At 29.6% G+C, this 20,538-nt stretch overlaps 1 protein-coding gene across 18 annotated transcripts in view; it reads right to left on the reverse strand.

Moving 5' to 3' along the window:
• LOC143223133 (epidermal growth factor receptor kinase substrate 8-like) overlaps positions 1 to 20,538 on the reverse strand; it is a 172,547-nt gene that overhangs the window by 72,263 nt on the left and 79,746 nt on the right. For 5 of the 18 annotated variants that reach the window (XM_076450645.1, XM_076450650.1, XM_076450646.1 and 2 more), the window contains exons 2-5: positions 17,283 to 17,347; positions 12,832 to 12,962; positions 3,486 to 3,589; positions 1,846 to 1,943 (exon numbers count right to left, since the gene is read on the reverse strand). In XM_076450645.1, the coding sequence (XP_076306760.1) occupies positions 1,846 to 1,943; positions 3,486 to 3,574 (187 nt within the window). In that variant the 5' untranslated portion in view covers positions 3,575 to 3,589; positions 12,832 to 12,962; positions 17,283 to 17,347. Of the gene's footprint in view, positions 1 to 1,845; positions 1,944 to 3,485; positions 3,590 to 4,052; positions 4,072 to 9,508; positions 9,639 to 12,831; positions 12,963 to 17,282; positions 17,348 to 20,081; positions 20,179 to 20,538 lie in introns of those variants that run through there. The other 13 variants (XM_076450653.1, XM_076450655.1, XM_076450657.1 and 10 more) reach the window with 9 other exon arrangements.

Genomic DNA, 20,538 nt, shown 5'->3' on the forward strand with positions numbered 1-20,538 from the left:
TTCCATTGAATCTGTACACAGTTCATTATTTTATACCATGATATATTTATTTGTGTTTTAAATGTTTGGATAAATTTACTGAAACAGTACGTTATGTCCATAACTGTAAAATAAACTTTTCAAAAGTTGTTCTTACTTTTAAAATGAATGTGTACATTCATAAAATAACTAAGAACTAAATCTCATTAGATTCTAATTAAATAATGTGTATTCAAACAGCCTTCAAAAATAAAATGAAATATAAATTTTTCAAATAAAACACAATTTTCAATAATGTGAACAGGTAAACATTCACATGTAATAAGTAACAATTAGTACTTAACTGTACAAACTGAAGGAAATATTAGCATATATAATTTCTGATAAATGTGTTACCCCTAAAGAAACATTATTTCAGGTTATAAATCGAACGAAGACCACAAAAGTACTACCTGATTACTCAAAAAAAAAAAAAAAAGTGCTGCTGAGGTAATAAAAATAGAAACAACTCCATCTCTGATAAGTAAACCTAAAGTGAACTAAAACTAAACCCAACACATAAAAATATTATAATGCATGTTCCACATAGGTACTCTACATTTATACGAATAAAATTCTTGCAAGAAAACTGAAAAGATAAACTAGTAATAAGATATATAAATATACCACAAGACCTTGAAAATATATACATAAAATTATAATTAAGACAAACCTACACATGCATACGTGCCTACATACACTAACACACTATTGTGCATACATACATACATATATATACACACAGATGTATCTGCAGAAGTGTATATATGCATAAGAAATTGCTAATTTAAGTTACTGAAAGGGGAATAATAATAATCTCAACCATTCATTCCCCTTTTACAACAATACTTAAGTGAAGATCACAATTTAGAAGACTTGGTTTATGACTACAAAACCACTCTTCAACTACTGATATCATGATACACTAAACAAAATGAGTTCCAATAGTACTAAATACTTAGTGTACATTTGCTTCTGCCACATATTAAATATTTTAAAAAATCATTTTCTGTTATAAGTAAAAAGTTCTCAACAATACATGCCAACAAGACAGAATTAAATTTTCTGTTACAAAATAAACATGATTATAACAACCATATCTTCTCTTCATGCCATCAGACAACATCCACAATACAACAAAACAAGGGTTGAAAGAGAAACATTATTTCTTCCTTAAATAAGTGCACTGGTTAATGCAGATAGAAGGATATAAACAATTGGGAACAATCTCCTTTAATGTTCCTAACAGTCTTAAGTGGAATACAATCCAAAGCCAGAAGTAATTTTGGAAATATATCTGTCATTTAAAAGTTTTCTAATAATATTTATAAGATAAATTTTCAGCTTATTCTTTTCTTATGTGCTACTTATTGTAATTTTTATTTTTAGATTTAAAATTTAGTACGTGACAAACAGATAACATACTGAAGACAAGTATGTTAAGACCCAAAAGTTAAGGAAAAAAAAATTATATTTTGGCACTTAACAGAAGAACATGTAAACCTTCCTTCTTGTTTATTTACAATGATTAGCTTCAACTACCTAAATATTACTCAACTATTTAGTTCATAAAATATGAAAATTTTAATTGTAGCTAACGACTCATACCATGATCAACCAAAATTTGATTACAGGCTAGTATCTATGATGTGGTATTTTTGTTGTATCAATACCTAGTTAATACCTGTAATTTAAAGCACTGTTTAACAATCAAACAACCATAAATGCACTTTTGAACACTCCTAATAATGTCATATGACTAAACATTCTAGACTTTTATATGACCACTTGTGACTTAAAAGTAATTTATGTTGCAGTTATTTTTACCTGAACCATAACCATTAGCAAATGAAGATCTAGAGGCTCTCATGTCTGAGTCTTGACGATGTGGTGACATTTCTCTTCTGTCAGGATATGAGCCAAACCTATCACAAATAATAGAAATAAAAGTACTCAAAACACATAAAATACTTAATTTGATAAAACATTACCTTTATAACAACTATTACTAATACAAATGTTTAAAAATTTTTGCTTAATGTTACAACACAAAACTAAAACCAGTTCAGTGACATTCTAACAAAAAAGCTGTTTAACAAAAACAACTCAAACATTATTTACAACATCCAGTAATCTATGATAGAGACTGTAAAAGAAGTTTACTAGATGCTAAAGTATGTTTTGACTAGGAAAGAGTAATGATACACCATCATATATGTTTATCTTTGGAAATAATTTAATAAGTGTTTCAGTTTCTGCTATTTTTCAAAATTAACAACAAAAACTCCCATTAGTGGTCAGAAAGAATTTACTGTCAACTGGCTACTTACAAAACAAGTGTTATGAAAAAGACTAATTGGAAAATTATTTTCTGTATTGCTAAATTAAACCATGGGATCATTGCCTTACATATTTAGTTTATATCTAAGTTGCATATGTATATCAAATATATCTATAAAAAAATCATTTTCAAGTTTATATCAATTTTAGTTCAGCTTTGAACAAAGTTTAAAGTGATCTTTAATAATACTGCCCTGCAAATTTAAACTTGATAAAAGTGGTTCTAGTCTTAATAACAGATTTCTCATAATTCAGCTATGTAAATTTGAAAAACAGCATTTTTTCCTGTCATGTAAGGAATTTTTTTAAATCAAGAAGAAAAAACTCTCATTATTATTTCATTTACCACAATGAACATTTTTTATTATTATGTTTGTTACCAAAAATGCAAACAAACTGAAGAAAATGGAAGAAAACTGATGTAAAAAAAATATGCATCACCATACATCCTAATTTTTGTGTATGAAATTTATGTCTCTTAGTCTCAAAACTATGTTTCGTGGTACTTCTTTTGTGTATTGCATTATGACATTTTGTGAAAAATCTGTATGTGATAGAGAAAAACAGACATCATTTTCAGATTCAGTGTACAGGAATTACTGTAGAACATATTAAAAAACTCAAGACAATAAAAGTATTACAGGCATGTGTTATCTACTAGACTGAAGAGGTTTGAGGTTTATATACTTAATACAAATTTTAAATTTTTCTTATTTTTTTGCATTAAGGTATAGTGTAATCACACTTTACTGAATGGTATGTAAGTACTGTACTAACTAAGCTTAAAAATTAACATTCATTTTGATACCTATTCTTGAAACATAGTTTATTAAGCCATCAATAAATTATTTCAATGGTCTGAATATATAGCAGTTTCTACAAATTTTTTTATAAATAAAGTTCGTAAACTAAGAATAAGATATGATAACATAAAACTGTAATTGAAAGTGCTGATCATTCTTTTGTAAACATAGCAATAAGTCCATTTTCTATTCATCTTTTTATACATACAACAATGGCTAACATTTCAAGATAACCTATAAATTTACTTTACCTTAAATATTTCATAATACATCTTCATTACTGTGTACATATACACACAGCATAATACAATGATAATTACTTACATGGTTTTAAAGGATAGATTAATGTTTTCTTCAAAGGGCAAAGCAAAGAAATAAGTAATATTTGTGCTACATAATTTTCTTAGCTCCATTCATAAGTAAAAGAGCTATGAATGAAAAAATTATTGAAAAAATCAATTCAAAAAATGTAACCTTAATTTAAAAAATAACTTTAGTTTTACACTTACAAAATACAAAAACAATTCACTGAAAATTTAATTAAACACTAACATATTAATTATTCTTAACTTTGTATCACATTTATTTGTCATGTGGTTGCATTAAAAATGTAAGAAATCCTTTTATAAAACCAACACCTTATCTTGTAAACATATAGTCTTTAAATAAATTACTGGAGAATAATAATATTATTAATTACTTATACCATCACATCTCATAGCTAGATGTGTGGCAAATGAAATGTCAAGCAGACTCTTGGAGCTACTTTTAAACAAAATAATAATTTAATTGTTTTAAACACTGTACTTGTACATATTTATAGCTACAGAAACTTACAAAAATAAAAAATTCATATTTTAAAGTATAAACAGAAAAAATAAAACAACTTACAAGTCATACAGTCTTGAGCTAAACTCTTTGTTCCTAGACTTAGGAAGATTATAAAATTTCAGCTATTTGTGTTTGTTCAGTAAAACTAACTTTTATTTTTCAGTAAGTATCAGAGTCCTCTGTAACCCCACCCCAAAAAAAATGATGAAAGACAACTTTATAACATTTGGTGTCAAATGAGAGAAAGATAGAAAAATATTACAAACTGGATGAAAAAAAACATAAGAGAAAAACACTACCGAAACATTACAAATGTTTTACATGTCACTCTGGAGCCAAGAGTTGTGTTTGCACTACAATTTGTTGAATATTAAAAGCAAGTTCAATCCAGAAACTCCCAAAGAGGGTGTTTTTGGATGCATCTTTTTGAGACAACTTTGAGAAAAGTTTTCATTCATTAAATGATAAATTTTAAAGTGATATACAGCATCCTCAAGTCTCTGTACTAGCTAGTACTAACATATACCCATTGGTAGTAAATGCAATATATATCAATTAAATCCATATTCTAAGCATAATTAATTAAGTCAACCTTTTATGCTTAGCTTTCAACTGAGATATGAATTATTTTACTTCAGATTTGGTAAGGAAGGTTGAAGTATAACAGTCAGCAGTAAGATGACAAGAAAACTTTGAAAGTAGCTACAGACATAATACTGTACTCAGCTTGCCACAAGATATCTACAAAGGTAGTTCTAAATGTTTATGAATACTTTCACATGTCAGTTTAAGACTGCCAGTTAAGTTCATGATACACTGACAGACTTTAGTCACTTTATCACTTCAAATCACTTTTTTGCATCCACAATGTTAAAAGAGTCCTGCAAAAGACCTTCTTTTTAGCCAATAAAAATGTAAAAAAAAATTTAATTAAAATTAAGAAAAGCAAGATTGGGTAGATTTTTGTTGTTTTTTTAACAAAAATGTCCAACACTAGTTGAAAAAGGACATGTTAAAAAGCAAAAGAAAAAAAAAACAACAGAAGATACACTACCAAAACTTTACAGGTCTGTTGAAAGAGAATGATAGAAAAATTGACAAGACATCTAAGAATGGATGATAAGTTGAATAAACACATACAGAGTTCAAGAAATAAATAATGCCAAGAATGCTATATTCCAAAATTGTGTAAGGTTGTCATAAAACTATCAGATACACTGCCATAAATATTCTGACTGATCAACTGCAAAACTTTCCTACTTTCAGGACTACAATTAGCAGTCATTAGTGGTTGCTCATTCCATTCATCTTTTTATATAGATTGGCTTGCACATTCACCTTACTCATGTGACAATGTTCCGTTGTTTTTTGGTACATTTTCAGTTTATTAATGTTTTTGAAGACATAAACATCCAACTGAGCAGAGTAATAACACACTTTTGAGAACAACCATTCAATTTGATACAAAGCTTCCACTAAGATTGTTAATAAACATCACTGAAACACTTAACCAAATGACACCTTTATTAGAGCATTAAATGTCAAATCCATCTTAGGACTCAGATAAATGTTAATCAGATATAAATACTGATTTGGATGATTTTTCCATAAAGAATTCCAAGATAGGTTACTCAAAGCTGTAAGCTTCAAGATGGAAACACGAAGCATTATGCTAGGGATAGAAAAAAAACAATACTACACTGAAAAACATAAGTGATGTCATAAACAACATAGTGGAAGCAGCTGCAAGTTAAGACCATAAAGGAGAAGTTCAGGACATTACTTAATAGCAAACATAAACATTCTGATGTATTATTTATCATTCCCTGACTGAAAGCAGAAAATTAGTAATACCAACTATGTTTTTTTTTTTATTCTCTTCTATTGTAAAACCTTACATTGTGGCACTGACTTCCTCACTCACATGCATTAATACATATTTCAATGCATTAGGAGATTGAAACATATAGAGTATAATGCTGACTGTAGATTAGTACCAAATAAAAATGTGTATTGTGCAAACAAAATGAAGTTCTTGGTTTTAGTTATAATATCTGTTTATTTATGGTTTTACACAAGTTTCCAAGAAGAAATTGTAATGTGCTTTAATGCCACTCCTTTGCCACAAATGCCTGGATGCACTGATTGGCTTCTAGCAAGCTGAATTGTATGATGACAGCAGACTTAAGATTGCTTTCAGCACTCAAGAAGCTTGTATTAAATACATGTGAAAATTGTCTGTATTATACAAATGCCACTTTATGAAGCTGATAGAGTTTACACTGAGAATGCTGCAATGAGATATCTAACCTACATTTTGGTGCCTGGATGCACTTTCTCAGACTGTCATCAGGAGCCTGAAACTGATATTTCTATAAATGTAGAAGACAGTTGAAACTGAAGCAAACAGAGTATGTACAAATGCATACATTGGTGGAAATGTAGAAATAAACAGTATCCATGATACCTACAAAGATCACAGCAGTTATAGACTGTACCCAACCAAACAAGAAGTCATTGCCATTATGTAAACTGGAGAAAATGACCATACATTTTTAGTTTTAAAGCATACTGTAGCTAAGGCTCTGGTGTTGACTGACTCTCAGTTACTGTCCATTCATCCTCGATACTGATACCAGTGAAAACTGAATCACTCTAGTGTTGTTAAATTTGAAGGCTGTTATAATGTTGATTGTTACTGATGGTTTCTGAACACTGTTACTGCATAATGAAGAAATTTTTTGCAGTTGTATTATTTACCATATGCTACCATACATTAATAATTTCATTATTTGTGTAGACCAAACATCACAAAATTTGATCATGAACCTTAAAAATCTAATATTATGACCATACACTGGATTATAATGTTCCAAGAGGAGAGTAATACAGATGAATTATGTCTCTTCTGAATGTCAAGAATGTAGGAACTGTGGAGCTGCAAGTCATCATAACAGCAGTGATAAAAAAACAAAGCATCATGACTTTACTGATTCACTATGACCTTAACAAGTACAGCTAAGAAACACAGATCTACACTTGAAGCTACTTGCCATACAACAAAGTAAGAGATTACAAGTGGAAGTAGGTGCACTATGTTGCTACTTCGATCTACACAGGGTGCTGTATATTCTGTAATGCAATTATTGATCTCAAGGGTTCTACTTATGAGATACTTCAGACTTTGAATGAGGGCATCAAGGAATATTATGCATGACTGCCAATGTACAAAATTGGTTTTCTTGGCTACATTCATATTAAGGTTTTGAAGATGACAAAAACACTGGATTATACACATTACCAAGAAGTAAAGCTGACCAGATAGCTGTTGGTTCTTAAATTACAGAAAATAATCCTGGATGTAGTTAAACCCTTATCAAACAGTAGAAACAGTAATCAACATATGGTGGTTGTGATAAGTTAAAGAGGGATGAAATTTATCTACTGGCTGACACATCAGTATGGTTCATTGTTTATAAATTTGCTGAAAACTAGATAGTATAAAACAAAATATAATTTATATCAGTCACAAACTGCTGATATACACATTCAAAATCATGGTCCATGAGAATATGTAAACGTAATAAGATTTGCATTAGTTGATATGCATGAATTTGAAACATGATAGGTAAAAATAATCAAAAGATGAGTGACAAGACATTACAAGAATTAAGGTTGGAGACTGGATGTAGTCTTGATACATGCTGACAGCATAAACAAACTTGATTCTGGCTTAACTGGTTCTCATCTTATTTTTGACAATTCAAACCATCACATTACAAATCTCAGTACAAAAAACAAGTATTTTAAACTTCTCAACAAGCTGAAGTTGTATAAAACAGACTAACCTTCCATATAACAGTGTATGTCAGTACAATTATAGTACAGATTACATATGAATGTGTTCATGCATATTGTATTACAAACATGAATATGAACACATAGATGGGACAATTTTCAAACCAGTAAAGAACTTGTCTAATTTACTAAAACATTTATGTTCATTAATTACTGCAGTTATCAACTTAGATTATACTGCAAGAGAAATTAAATATAGTAGGTTTTGTATTTACTGTATGATAGTAAAAAAATATTTTGTAACTCATATTTCCATAAATGTTTGGTGCTTCACTGAAGTGGATGAAGATTGCTTTTTTTTTTTTAAATCTATGCCACACCATGTGAAAACATTTTGGTTCATTTCGTTTTTATTGGTGGTAATGAATTGTATTCAACTGTGCATATATTAAACATTTGTAGATCTTGTGACTTTGTCTAAGAACAATGAACTTGTGGTTAATAACTTGTTTAAGAATAAAAGAAAATATAAACTATGTAGTGCAGTTTCTTGGTACTCCTAATTATATTTATGGAATGGACCAATTTCCAAACTTTACAGGTACTACTTATGTACTCATTTAACACATGAGAAACACAAACTGGTTCCCATGAGGTGAAACATTGGGATAAAATCCAAATTCTGCCTCTTTTTCAGTTCCCTGCATGCACTCAGTGTATAATGCAGGTTTAGTAAGAATCAGTCTAGTAGTTCACCAGTTATAAGGGGATACACACATACCCAGACATTTCTAAAATAGCTGTTCAAGATTACCAGTGCTGATATGACCTATGCTACAAACCAGCAGCTACAGAGAGCCACAGCCTTTAAGGGGCTTCAGAATTGGTAGGGCAAAAGAGTAAAAACTGCTAGATATAAAGTAATAAAGAGAGAGAAAAATAAGTTCCTATTTTGAAAGTTGTCTTTTTGTTCTTACAAAGAGTTAGCAAAAATTAAAAATAAGATTCTCATTAATGAGAAACTGTTGTATTTTTGTTGTAAAATTCTTTCCACCACTTATAATTCTCAGAGGTTTAATTCAGAAAGTCAGCATGTTTTCCATGCAACAAGTGTATTTATTCTTTGCTATGTTCTGGCAAAGCAGTAAAGTTGTGTTATTTGCTTTTAATATCTTCATAAATGTATGTTTATTATCTTTAGTTCTAATCTTTAGTTATTTATTAATATATAATGTTATGGTTGTAAAACACAAATAACATATCAGTCAAAAGAAAGAAGAAACAAGTAAAAAGAGGAAAATAACACGAGAAAGGTGCTCTTAAAAATATTTTATTCTAATTTTAAATTATACATTATTAGATATATAACACAATATAAACTGAAATAAATTTATCACTTAAAGAATGGTTGAAGTGTTTGATTCTTTCGTTGCAAGGAATGAAGTTAGCAGATTCACACATCTGCTGATAAATATTTATTAAATAAGTGTAACATGAAATCTATTATTGGGTATGTAACACATTCCACAAAAATAATGTGCATGTTAATGCTAACATTGTTTACTACGTATCACTTATTAAGAAATCGTCTTTTTAAATGCAAGCTATGATATACTTCAACAGTTCTGTGCTATGTCAAAGATGTGTCATGGAGTTAAGTAAATTATTTCAAACATACGACACTCATGTATACTGAGCTACAGTGTAAGAATACTTACCAAGTTAGGTAAGAGTAAGTTAACATATGTTATATGTGCAGTACATGAATATCACTTGTCCATCTGTTGCACTAGGAAAGGATTGTCACACAATATTAGAATATGTTCTATAAGAGAAGAAAAAGAGAGGCTGCAAGTAAAAAAAGAAAACTGGTTTACAAAAAGATAAGTGATAAAGTTAAAGAAATGCATTATAAATTTTTGAAGTTTAAATTAATTACTATGATAAGAGGCTTAGAGAATTATAAAGGATTGGGCAAACAGGTAATCATGAAATCCAAAAGGGTATATGAAAAAAGACTGGCTCAAAATATAAAAATTAAACTTAGATTTCTTTAAATACATTAAAAGTAAGCAAAACATAAGGATGGGGACAGAAACTTTGTACAATGATAAAAGAAGGCTCATATCTAATGATTATAAGACAGCTTGGTTATTAAATTCTACTTTTTCTTCAATTTTTATTAATTAAGATTTAAGTAACATTCCTCAACTTGAACAGTTACTAGATGAAAACAAGATTGAAGAATATAATAATTACATTAATACTGAACTTGTAGAGAGAAAGTGGAAACTTTAATAGATGATAATGCTCTCAGAGGAGATTATATTTCCTCAAGGGTTTTAAAGGAAGTTAAAGGTTGCATATGTGAGCCACTTGCTACTACTTTTAGTATTCCTTGAATAGTGGCAAGATGCAAAAGGATTGGAAGTTGACTTATGTTACTCCTTTTTTGTTTTTTTAAAGTAGGTGATAAACAATTGTCCTGATAATCATAGGTATAACAGTTTTACATCACCAGTGAAAAATGTTTTGAATATCTGATAAATGATGCTTTGCAAAGTAATTTATCAAAGTTTAAACATTTGTTGGATAATCAACATGGTTTCAATAGGGGGAAAATTTTGCCTTATTAATATTTTAATATTTTAAGGTGTTTCTGCTGATATAAATAAGAGTGAGTGTATTTGGATCTTCATGCTTATTAGAAAAATTATTTCTATACGTGTAGGAGATAAGTTGCTTTGTTGGATAAAAAGGTGACTGAATGAAGAAAAAACAGAGGATTGATAAAAGGAGTTCAGTCAAACTGAATTAATGTCACAAGTGGGGTACCTCAGGGGTCAGTTTACTACCTTTTCTCTTGTTGATTTACCTCATTGAAATAGATGAAGGAATGGTCAACAAATTACTTAAATTTGCTGATGATATTAAGGTCTTTGATGTTACTGGCTGTAAAAAGAATGCTACCAATTTAGATCATTTAGTGAGTTGGGCAAATAAATTACAAATAGGTCTTAATCATAATAAATGCAAGTAGGATATCATAATTTGAATTGTATGAATAAGTTGGATGGGAATAACCCTCAACAGTGTTATGAAAGAAATGGATCTTGATATTCTGGTTCCTCAGTCTATTAAGCCATTCAAGAGTATTCTGTTGCTAGTAGTATGGCAAACGAGATTTTTGGTTGCACCTACATAAATATTACATACATATTTGATGAAGCTATAACTTATTGTATAGATTACTAGTTACACTTCCTTTGGAGTATTATGTTTGTATAAGCTTTTCACATTGAATTATTCGAAAGAGTTCAAAAGAGTGGTAATAAGATAACACCTATAATGAAAAAGTTGTTATACAAAGACACTTTAAGATCTTTCAAACTGTTTTCTTTTAAAACAAAAGAAGAGTTTGAGGGAATCTGATTGAGGTGTTTAAGATTGGTAAGGAAATTGATAATATAAATGCAATATATTTTTTATGTATTTAATAACAAGAAGGACAGGACTAGAGAACAGAAGTATAAAGTTTGGCTGGGTAGAAATTATTATTAGCTAAGGCAGATGTATTTTTATAATAAGACAGTTATCCTTTTAAATGGGTTGCTTTCAGATATGATGGATGAAGCAAATAAATGAAGTTTAAGGGAAGGTTTAATTAATATTTGTATTATAAAAGCTAGCTTTATTGTGGTTATTTTTTCTTAAGTTTAGTTTGATAGATGGGACAGTCTAAGAGGACCAACAGATCCCTTATTATCCCAAAGTTTTATATTAAAAGTACAGTGTTTGTATAAAATAAAAAGTTGACATAATAGAAAAATATATACATATGTATAAAATACAAAATATTCAGACTTAAAAACAACAGGTTTTTTTATTTAATTTTATGCTCACATATACAAATCTAAAAGTATAAAACTCTTTGTGACAAGTTCTTCTTTTATTGCAAATCATTGTGAAAGTTTTATATTAAGGTATTTTGTATCTTGGAATTTCACTGAAGGATATTTTATGTGTATATTTGAAACTTTTTCAAGTCTTTGTTGGGGTATTGTGATGTATATTCTACATCTAGTAATATGCATGCATATAGTAATAAATGGCTTACTTAAGTTGTGTGTGTTAGTAATTAGTTTTTGTGATGTTATAACTGTCTAATCATTTTTGTAGTCTATAATCTAAGAGTAGGTTCTTCATTATCGTGTTTGGTTACAAAATTTAAAATACAAGATGGACCAAGGATGGTTCTGAAGGAAAGTAGAATGGTGTTGCATGATGCAAGTATTACAGCTGTAGCCCCTTCATAACATAAATATATGTATGTATAGGTATATTCAATAAAATAATTTAAGTATTGTACAGGCTAGCTGTACTTAATAGTCCTAGAACAGAATATGCTGAATACACTAATCCTTGTATTGTCTAGTAAAGCAAGATGTAGGTAACAACAATTACTGATATCTAAAATCTGACATCCATATTGGTCAGACTATCTCACTTGTCTTAGCAATCAGTCTGACTTAGCAGTCACATGGGAAGATAGGAGAATCAGAGATTCTTGTGCAGTTGAAGAACAGTTTGTTCTGTATGCTTTTATGAAGAAGCTGGCAAGAAACTCAGAGCTAGTCATATAAAATAGTCAGTCTATATATATGTCATAAACCACATTGAAGTTACAATGATGTGTTTTGATGTTTTCAAGTGTAACTTTATGTATCCAGTCTTTGGTCAAGTTCAGCTTAATAACACTTCCAAACATTTTATAAAAGCCTCTAGTTATTGCAGTATTTGTAACTCGTGGTTACAGTTTTACCTAAAAACACTAAATATTTAAAAAATATAAATTTGAAAGTCATAAGGTCACTCGACATAATTAGTTCTCCTGGTAAACAGTTACAATGAAGCATCACCAATTAAACTTAGTACAGCAAAGACTGAAGTCAATCATTACTATTTTAGAATTATCTAGATACATCTTAAAATATCAAACATATATTTTTATGTGCCTTTTAGATAGATAAAAAGTACTCACATTTTCATTCTCACACAGCAGAAATGATAAACTAGTTGTTAATGAGTCAGTCAGTCAGCTAAATAGGTAAGTATAGCATTCAGCAAAGAAACAAATCAAAAGGATGGTATCACCATACTATTTTGCTCCACCTAAGGAAACATTCAAATACTGGGATTTAGATTTATTTATTCTTAATCATAAAAACACTTTCAGGAAATTAAAATAACCATGCAGAACCTACTAGAATTTACTGAAAGTATCCTTACACTAACACAAGTTTTCAATCAGTTTTCAAATACCCAATTTACCCCACTAGAGTTTTTTTAAGTGTTGTACTTACTGAGCTACCACTAACTAACTAACTGCCCTTAGCTAGAAGACTTCATTCAATGCTGGTCTTTAAAGATAATTCTGAACTTGCATCTTAGTTAACAAAATACATTTAGATACTGCATGTCACTGATGTTTCTCCTTTAAAAGGTAGCATTCTTCCAAGACAAACAAGTCTGAACCTAAAGTGTAAAATGGCTATTTACAAAATTGCTTATTACTCTCATTAGCATTTTTTTTTTCAAAATGCTTACAAATGAGAGACAGTTCACCCAAAATATAACACCCATCATCTTTCATTACTAAATTTATGCATCTGATTTACTAAACAGTGAGAGAGAGAGAAAGTTAGATTATAATTATTTCTGAAAAAAAGTTTGTCATGTGTCTTAAAATCCCATTTTTTAAAATGCCACATATAAAAAAAAATGGGAACACTAACATTTGATCAAATGCTTTGTAAATTTGAGTAAAGGTACTGAGGCAGCAATAATAATTATTAAATTTATTTACATTACATAAGTATCATTTTAAACAATTATTTCTTCATCAGTAAAAACTGTCAGTAGAATCTTGTGCTTTAAACTTTATCTTGTATTACAAAACTATAAAAGAAAATGACAAGTAGCAAAAGAGGAATATTATTCATCCATAAAAGCTTTTGAAGAAATATATTTCCAGCAACAATAAACAAACATTCAATCAGCAAACAAAAGAAACTGGCTAAATAATATAGAATCTTGATTAGTTTAACAGCCATTACACACTAAAAAATGTAATATTACATCAGTTCATAAAACTTAGAAAGATATTTACAATAACTCCTTCAGTGAATAAGGCATTTGAAGTTTTATATTGTTCCTTAACTGATTAGGCAAGACTGATAATCAGCCAGGATGCTGTTTTTCTGGGCATTTAATGAACACCTTTCTTATTGGAGTAATGTACAGAATATTCAGAGGAAAGAATTTTTATATAAGAATAAAATTAGGTCTATAAGAAAGTCCAGTTGCATTAAATTTGATTCCACATATAACAATTAACTGCTACTTCAAGATCTAAAAGTAAAATAATGGACATTATACATACTGTGTTTTTAAAATGCTGCCTTGAATACACTAAACATTTTCAAATCAAAGTGACATAATCAAGGTGCTGTTACATAAAATTAGAAGCAGTCTAAAGCAGTGCTTCTCAACATTTTCAGTTTTTTTTCACAACAGCTCACTCATCCCAGTTTGAAAAAAATTACTAAATTAAAATGCAAATGTCTTTATTGTGACTTAAATACACATTAAAAGTGCAACCATAATAAACAATAATAACTAATGACTTTTATTGCTCTTGAATTTGTTGTATGATTGATAATACTCATTCACCCTGATTCTGAACTCATTAACTCCTGGATGAACCATTCACCCAGTTAGGAAACACTGTTCTAAATTATTCATCCACACCTAAATAAAACAAAATTAAGACTGATAATAATAATAATAAAAAAAGATATATCATAACATATGGTTCTTCAAGTACACCCACACTTAATATAAAAGAAAAAATTCAAACATGCCCTTTGTTTTCCATAAAACAAATGAATCCCTTTCTTGAACACTTTGTAAAGTGCTGGCTTCTAATAACGCTGATGGCAACTCATTCCATAAGCCCATCATCTTGTAAGAAACACAAAATAGTTTTAACTAAGCCTAGATAGTCTTTTTTAAAACATTCTTGAATCTGTTGCCCATTATCTTTTTAAACTCATTTCTGATTTATTTAATTATAAATCTTGTATCATTGCTTCAAAACTGGCTTTCTAAAAATTAGGAACTACAATTTAATTTGATCTTTATTTCAAAATATACCACAAAATCTAATCTAACTATGCAATTATCTCTCTTTCCTATATATTCCTCCACTTAATTCTTGAAATCCATAGGAAAAGAAGCAGAATTACAGTTTGAATTACATACTTGACAGTTTTACTACCAATTATATGACAAAAATATTTAATAAACCCTCAATTTCTCAGCTCCAGTAATGCTTGAGACATACAGACTGAGGGCAGATATGAGAGGTTTCAAAAGCACCATAATATCTCAAGCAAAATTTTGAAATGGTTAAAGGAAGTCAATCTATAACAGTTATATGTACAGTTATAACCAAAAAATGTAATAATCTTGGTTACTATATAATGAAGTGACTTAAAATAACACAAGTTACAAACAAATGCAGTTAAAGTATGATAAAACATGTTACAAAATAGTTAAGTCACTGCAAAAAAAGAAAACAATGTGGTTAAAGTTTCATATAAATAATTTTCATCAGAAATGGATGAACATCATTTGAATGATGAACACATACATAACAAAAGTACTCTACTTATAAGCAAACCTTATGAATGAATGAAACCTTATCTTTTTGTGTGAGAAAAATGTTAAAGCCTAGATGGCTAGTGATTTGAAATACAACACATTACAAAATACTTGTTACTACATCAGTAACAAATGATGTCTAAATTGACATTTTGTAAAACTGTGTGCCATCTTTTATAAACAAGGCAAAAAGTAAGGTGGAACAATGATGTAAGTTTTTAACTTAAGTGCTTAAAAATTTTCAAGACATCTTAAGCATGATTAGTTATTTTCAGTTACAAAATATCTATTTCAAATATAAACAATATCGTAGGAAAACATCATAAAATTATAAGTTGAAATATGAGCTATATGCTGTGTATCCTAAAGCATATTTTTTGCCTAAAAGACATTTCCATATCTTTCTATCATTATTGCATGGAAAGCTAAAACTGAGAGCTAAATATTACTGGAAAAAACTTTCCCGTATGAAAAAAATAACTATTAATTACTGAACATTCATCAGTGAGAATAATAAAACCAGCATGAATATTGTGTATATCTTGGGTATGTTTTCTAGGCCAAAACAATAATTCCATAAAAACATATTGCTCATTAAATAAGATTTAGTTGCATATTGTGTAAATTTTAAAATTTTAAAATGTACATAGCTTGTTGACTATATTTATATCTTACAAGTTACAGACAGTGGCAGATAGACAAATTTCATAAGCAACATAAAATTCTAAGTCATTATAATTACCATATATAGCAGAACTGTGTGTGTGTGTGTGTTTTTTTTTTTATAGCAAAGCCATATTGAGCTATCTGCTAAGTCCTCTGAGGGAAAACAAATCCCTGATTTTAGTGTTGTAAATCCATAGACTTACTGCTGTACTAGCAGGAAACATAACAAAACTCTAAAATACATGTGCTTGGTTTTCAAATCATCAAACCAAATTTTTAATACAATGTTTTGATTGATAAATCATCCAATAATCTATACTAACAAAATCCTACATTACTTGCCATTTAAGAAGAACTTAAACTTATTTGTATACTCTTGGATATGATGTTTTCAGAGAATCCAAGATGAATTGAGAAAACAAATTTCTGTTTTAGAGGATGTGAAGATTGGTGTTGAAAGGGATATATTACCTCTAGTGAGAAGGGTGTTTGAAGGCCACCCCTAAGCAAAGTTTAGCACTTTTTACACTTTTTCTCATTATCTGGTACATTTGAGATAAAATAAAACAACAGGTTTAAAAAAAAAAAAGTCTGTTTTGATTCCAATTTTTAATTGACAGGACAAAAGTCTCATGTTAGAGTTTGAAGCACAGACTAAATGCAACAAACTTAGTATATCTACATTTGATATTAAATTATGTAACAGATGCCAATCTTTAATATCAAATCAGGGTCATCTACTAGTAATTCTAATTGAATATTCTATAGCATCTATTTTAGCTGTATGTTATTTATCAAGGATTATGGATAGTTTAGACAACACAACATTGTTCATGGTATCATCACTCAATTGCTAAACAATTAGTTTGTGAAAACAAACAATGCTTATTTTTCTCTATAAATTAAATTATGAGTAAACACACTAGACTTTCAGCATTTTTCTTTTCTGTAAAAGTGACACAGTTTATTCTTGCTTCCTAAACCTTTTTTTGCTTCCATTAACTGGGAAAAACTAACAAGTTTTTATTCTGTCAAAAGAAAGAAGCTGATATCTTGAAAGAAAAACACCAGATTGTAAAGTAACCACAAATGGATATTTACCTTTGTTGTGAATTCTGGCTATTCTGAATGTATGGTGAAACAATCACACCAGGCATCTCTTAAAACTGGAACAAAAGAATAAAAGAATTTAAATCATGTTCAAGACACTTGCTGAACAGGTAAAAAAATTCATGTATTATAATTTGAAGCTGAAATTTTTGATTTTTTCTACAAAAATTATCAAAATTCCACAGTAATATCTATATTTCAGGATCTACTTTTTACAAAAGAGCAGGAAAACTGTATGTAGCTATAGTTACACAAGTTTCACTAATTCATTGATCCCTACAACCAAAGGCATCTTAATTACATATATTAAACTTACACTCAGTTTCACACACTTTTGGTATCATAGAAGTTTATAAATTAATTTTCTTTTAAGAAATAAGTTTGATGGCAAAAATAAATATATCAAAACTTATGCCAGAAAACAAGAAACATGCACAACTTTACCAAATTTTTCATTTTTCTGGGAGCTTCAAAGAAAACGTGACTAGATTACCTGAAGTACCCAATATGTCAGGCATGCAAAGTAATTAAAAATAAGAACTTTTTGAGTATTTCATGACTAAGTGCTGTTTAAGTTTCAATTTTTGTTTGTCCAAGTAAATGTTAAAAATAAATATTTGAGAGAACTAAGACTACCAAAGGATTTGTTTGAAAGTTAACTGGACAACAATGCTCACTTGCTTCTTTCAGTGATGCTTACAGACATTTAAGAGACACATAGCAGTATCTCCCTTCACACAAAACATCACAGCAGTACCTCTATTCAAACTATAATATAGCAAACTATGAAAATATCACTTGTTTCATATATGTATTAATGATTAATTTAAACTACAATTTCTCCTTTTAATTGCAAACGGGGAAAAAAGGGACAAAAATATAAAGCTATTAAATTAGATAAACTGTATGCATTATGAATAAATACAAATGGTAATTTTTGATTCAACATGATACTACAGTTTATAATAAGAGGTATATTATTAAGCAAATTTGAAATATTTGGCAATTAGTGATCAATTAAAATTTGTCAGTAACAGTAAAAGTTAAGGCATTTGAAGTTGCACTCGTACCCCCTCTTTTCCAAATACCACATATTTAAGCGCTGACTATTTTGGAAATTATAAAATAACTATGTGAGCAACAGAATAAACATTTGTTTTTCAACGTAATGGGACTAACTGGATTTTAGCTTTTTATGGACTTCAATGGCAGATATTTACGGTTGGGTGAGCCCGAGTTTCTTCACAGCAGTACCAGTCTTAATTGCAAGTAAGCACATAACGCCTAGAGCTTTTCAGACTTCACACTGACACGTCAAAATAAACATTTTAAATGTCTTTATCGTTTTTATCTTCTGCAAAAGTTCAACATAATTTATGATGATCAATCCCTTGATGTAACGTCAGAAATTTAATTTGGGCCTTTTACAAAACAATAAAAGACATAAAATATATGTGAGTGAGGAAGTTTCCCTTAAAACTCACAAAGTACTCAATCTATCAGTACGATGTATGTTTTGTTTGCTCTGCTACTTGGACCTTCATATAAGGACGGCACTTATTTTCCCATAAACATCACAAAACATGTGTACAAGAAATAATCCCAAGAACCAATGATAACTATTTTATTATACTTTTCTCTGTGTGTATATATAGCAAACACTGTCTTACCATGTCTTTATGTTGGACAATATCGATCTTCAAAACAACTGCTATGAACATATTTAACACCCAATTATCTGTTTGTCTCTGACGTCCGCTACATAAGGGCTATCTGCACTAGTTGTCCCTAATTTTTAACTAATAAATTAGAAGAAGGTCGGATGGCCAAAAGACTAACCACCAACTCTTGAGCTATTCTAATCGCATAGTGTTATAACGCACCTACTAACCTAAATTACGTAGAGCGATTTTTGTGACAACTGGACGGATCCAAAGCGCATCATGCTGACCACTAGGTCACGTATGTTCATTCAGCACCTGATAACAATGCGACAGCGTACATTTTACAGATATTTTTGCTTACACATTTGAAGTAAAACTTGATTTAATCTTTAAATTTCAAAAACATTTTATTCTCAATAGAGGCCTAAACGCGCTGAAAGCAGTCGAATGATGAATAGGCTTTGTTGACTATGGTGTTTAATAACTTCTTACACATTTAAAAAAAAAAAATTAAATACCACAATTAACAAACCTCTCCACAAGTTTACCTCCAATGAGTTTTTAGGTATTAACAACTTGTCTTTTCAACTGCAGTTATTCACTTTCCTAATTATACACAATGTAAAAACTCACATATTATTGAAAGTGACATATGGTTGCTAAAGGTAATACTGATCAAGTTTCCTAGGTCCTTCTTTAAATTACTACGACCAAGATTTATGTTTAAATATTTCTAAAGTCGTTTTTTTTTAACGAATAATAATAAACTACTTCCCCCTGCTTGGTCAATGGTAAGTTTACGGGCTTAAAACACAGAAACCTGAAGTTCGATTCTCTAAGGTGGAAAAATACATTGTGTAGCTTAACGCTAAAACAATAAGCGAGTGATAATGATTCTATTCTAATAGCAGAATTATATCTTATATAAGACACGAGATATGTTTAAGATTGAAATTGATGTGGAGACGACAAAATACACCTAAATAACGTTAAACTTCATAATATTGTCACTTATGAACGTACAAAAAAATACCAGTCTGGTTTTCTAACAGTTTTAGATATGACTACACGACAATGTTAATTCTTAATGTAAACATAAAATAAAATAATTAATGGAAACTTATACTTTACAAATTTATGTAGGTTTCCTACAACATCTCCACAATTTCGCCTCTGCAAACTGCATTCTATTAACCTAAATCCCACCTTCGGCCTAAGTTAACTTTTAGGAGGGTCGCAGGGAGGAGAAAACTTCCACGCCCAATGTACGTTGTGTATCCTTCTCTAAAAGTAGCCATAACTTTCAGGCACCAATTTCACCTGCTGGAAAAATGCCAAACATTCCACGCCCAAGGACAAAGACAGAATTTTCAGTCTAAGAGTTTGGTAAACACAAAGTAACGAAGGGTTTGATATTTTTCAAAACAGCGCATGAATGTTCGTAGCTAAAAGTTACACAGAAACAATAAGGGCATTCAGAAGGCATAATCTTTAGAAAGTAAACACGATGCCATGTTATATTAATAGCTACATGGCTGTGAATTTGTCCAAATTGCCTCTTTGTATATCCTCACTTACAAAAT

This window comes from Tachypleus tridentatus, chromosome 8 (assembly GCF_004210375.1).
Source record: "Tachypleus tridentatus isolate NWPU-2018 chromosome 8, ASM421037v1, whole genome shotgun sequence".
NCBI classification, from domain to species: Eukaryota; Metazoa; Arthropoda; class Merostomata; order Xiphosura; family Limulidae; genus Tachypleus; species Tachypleus tridentatus.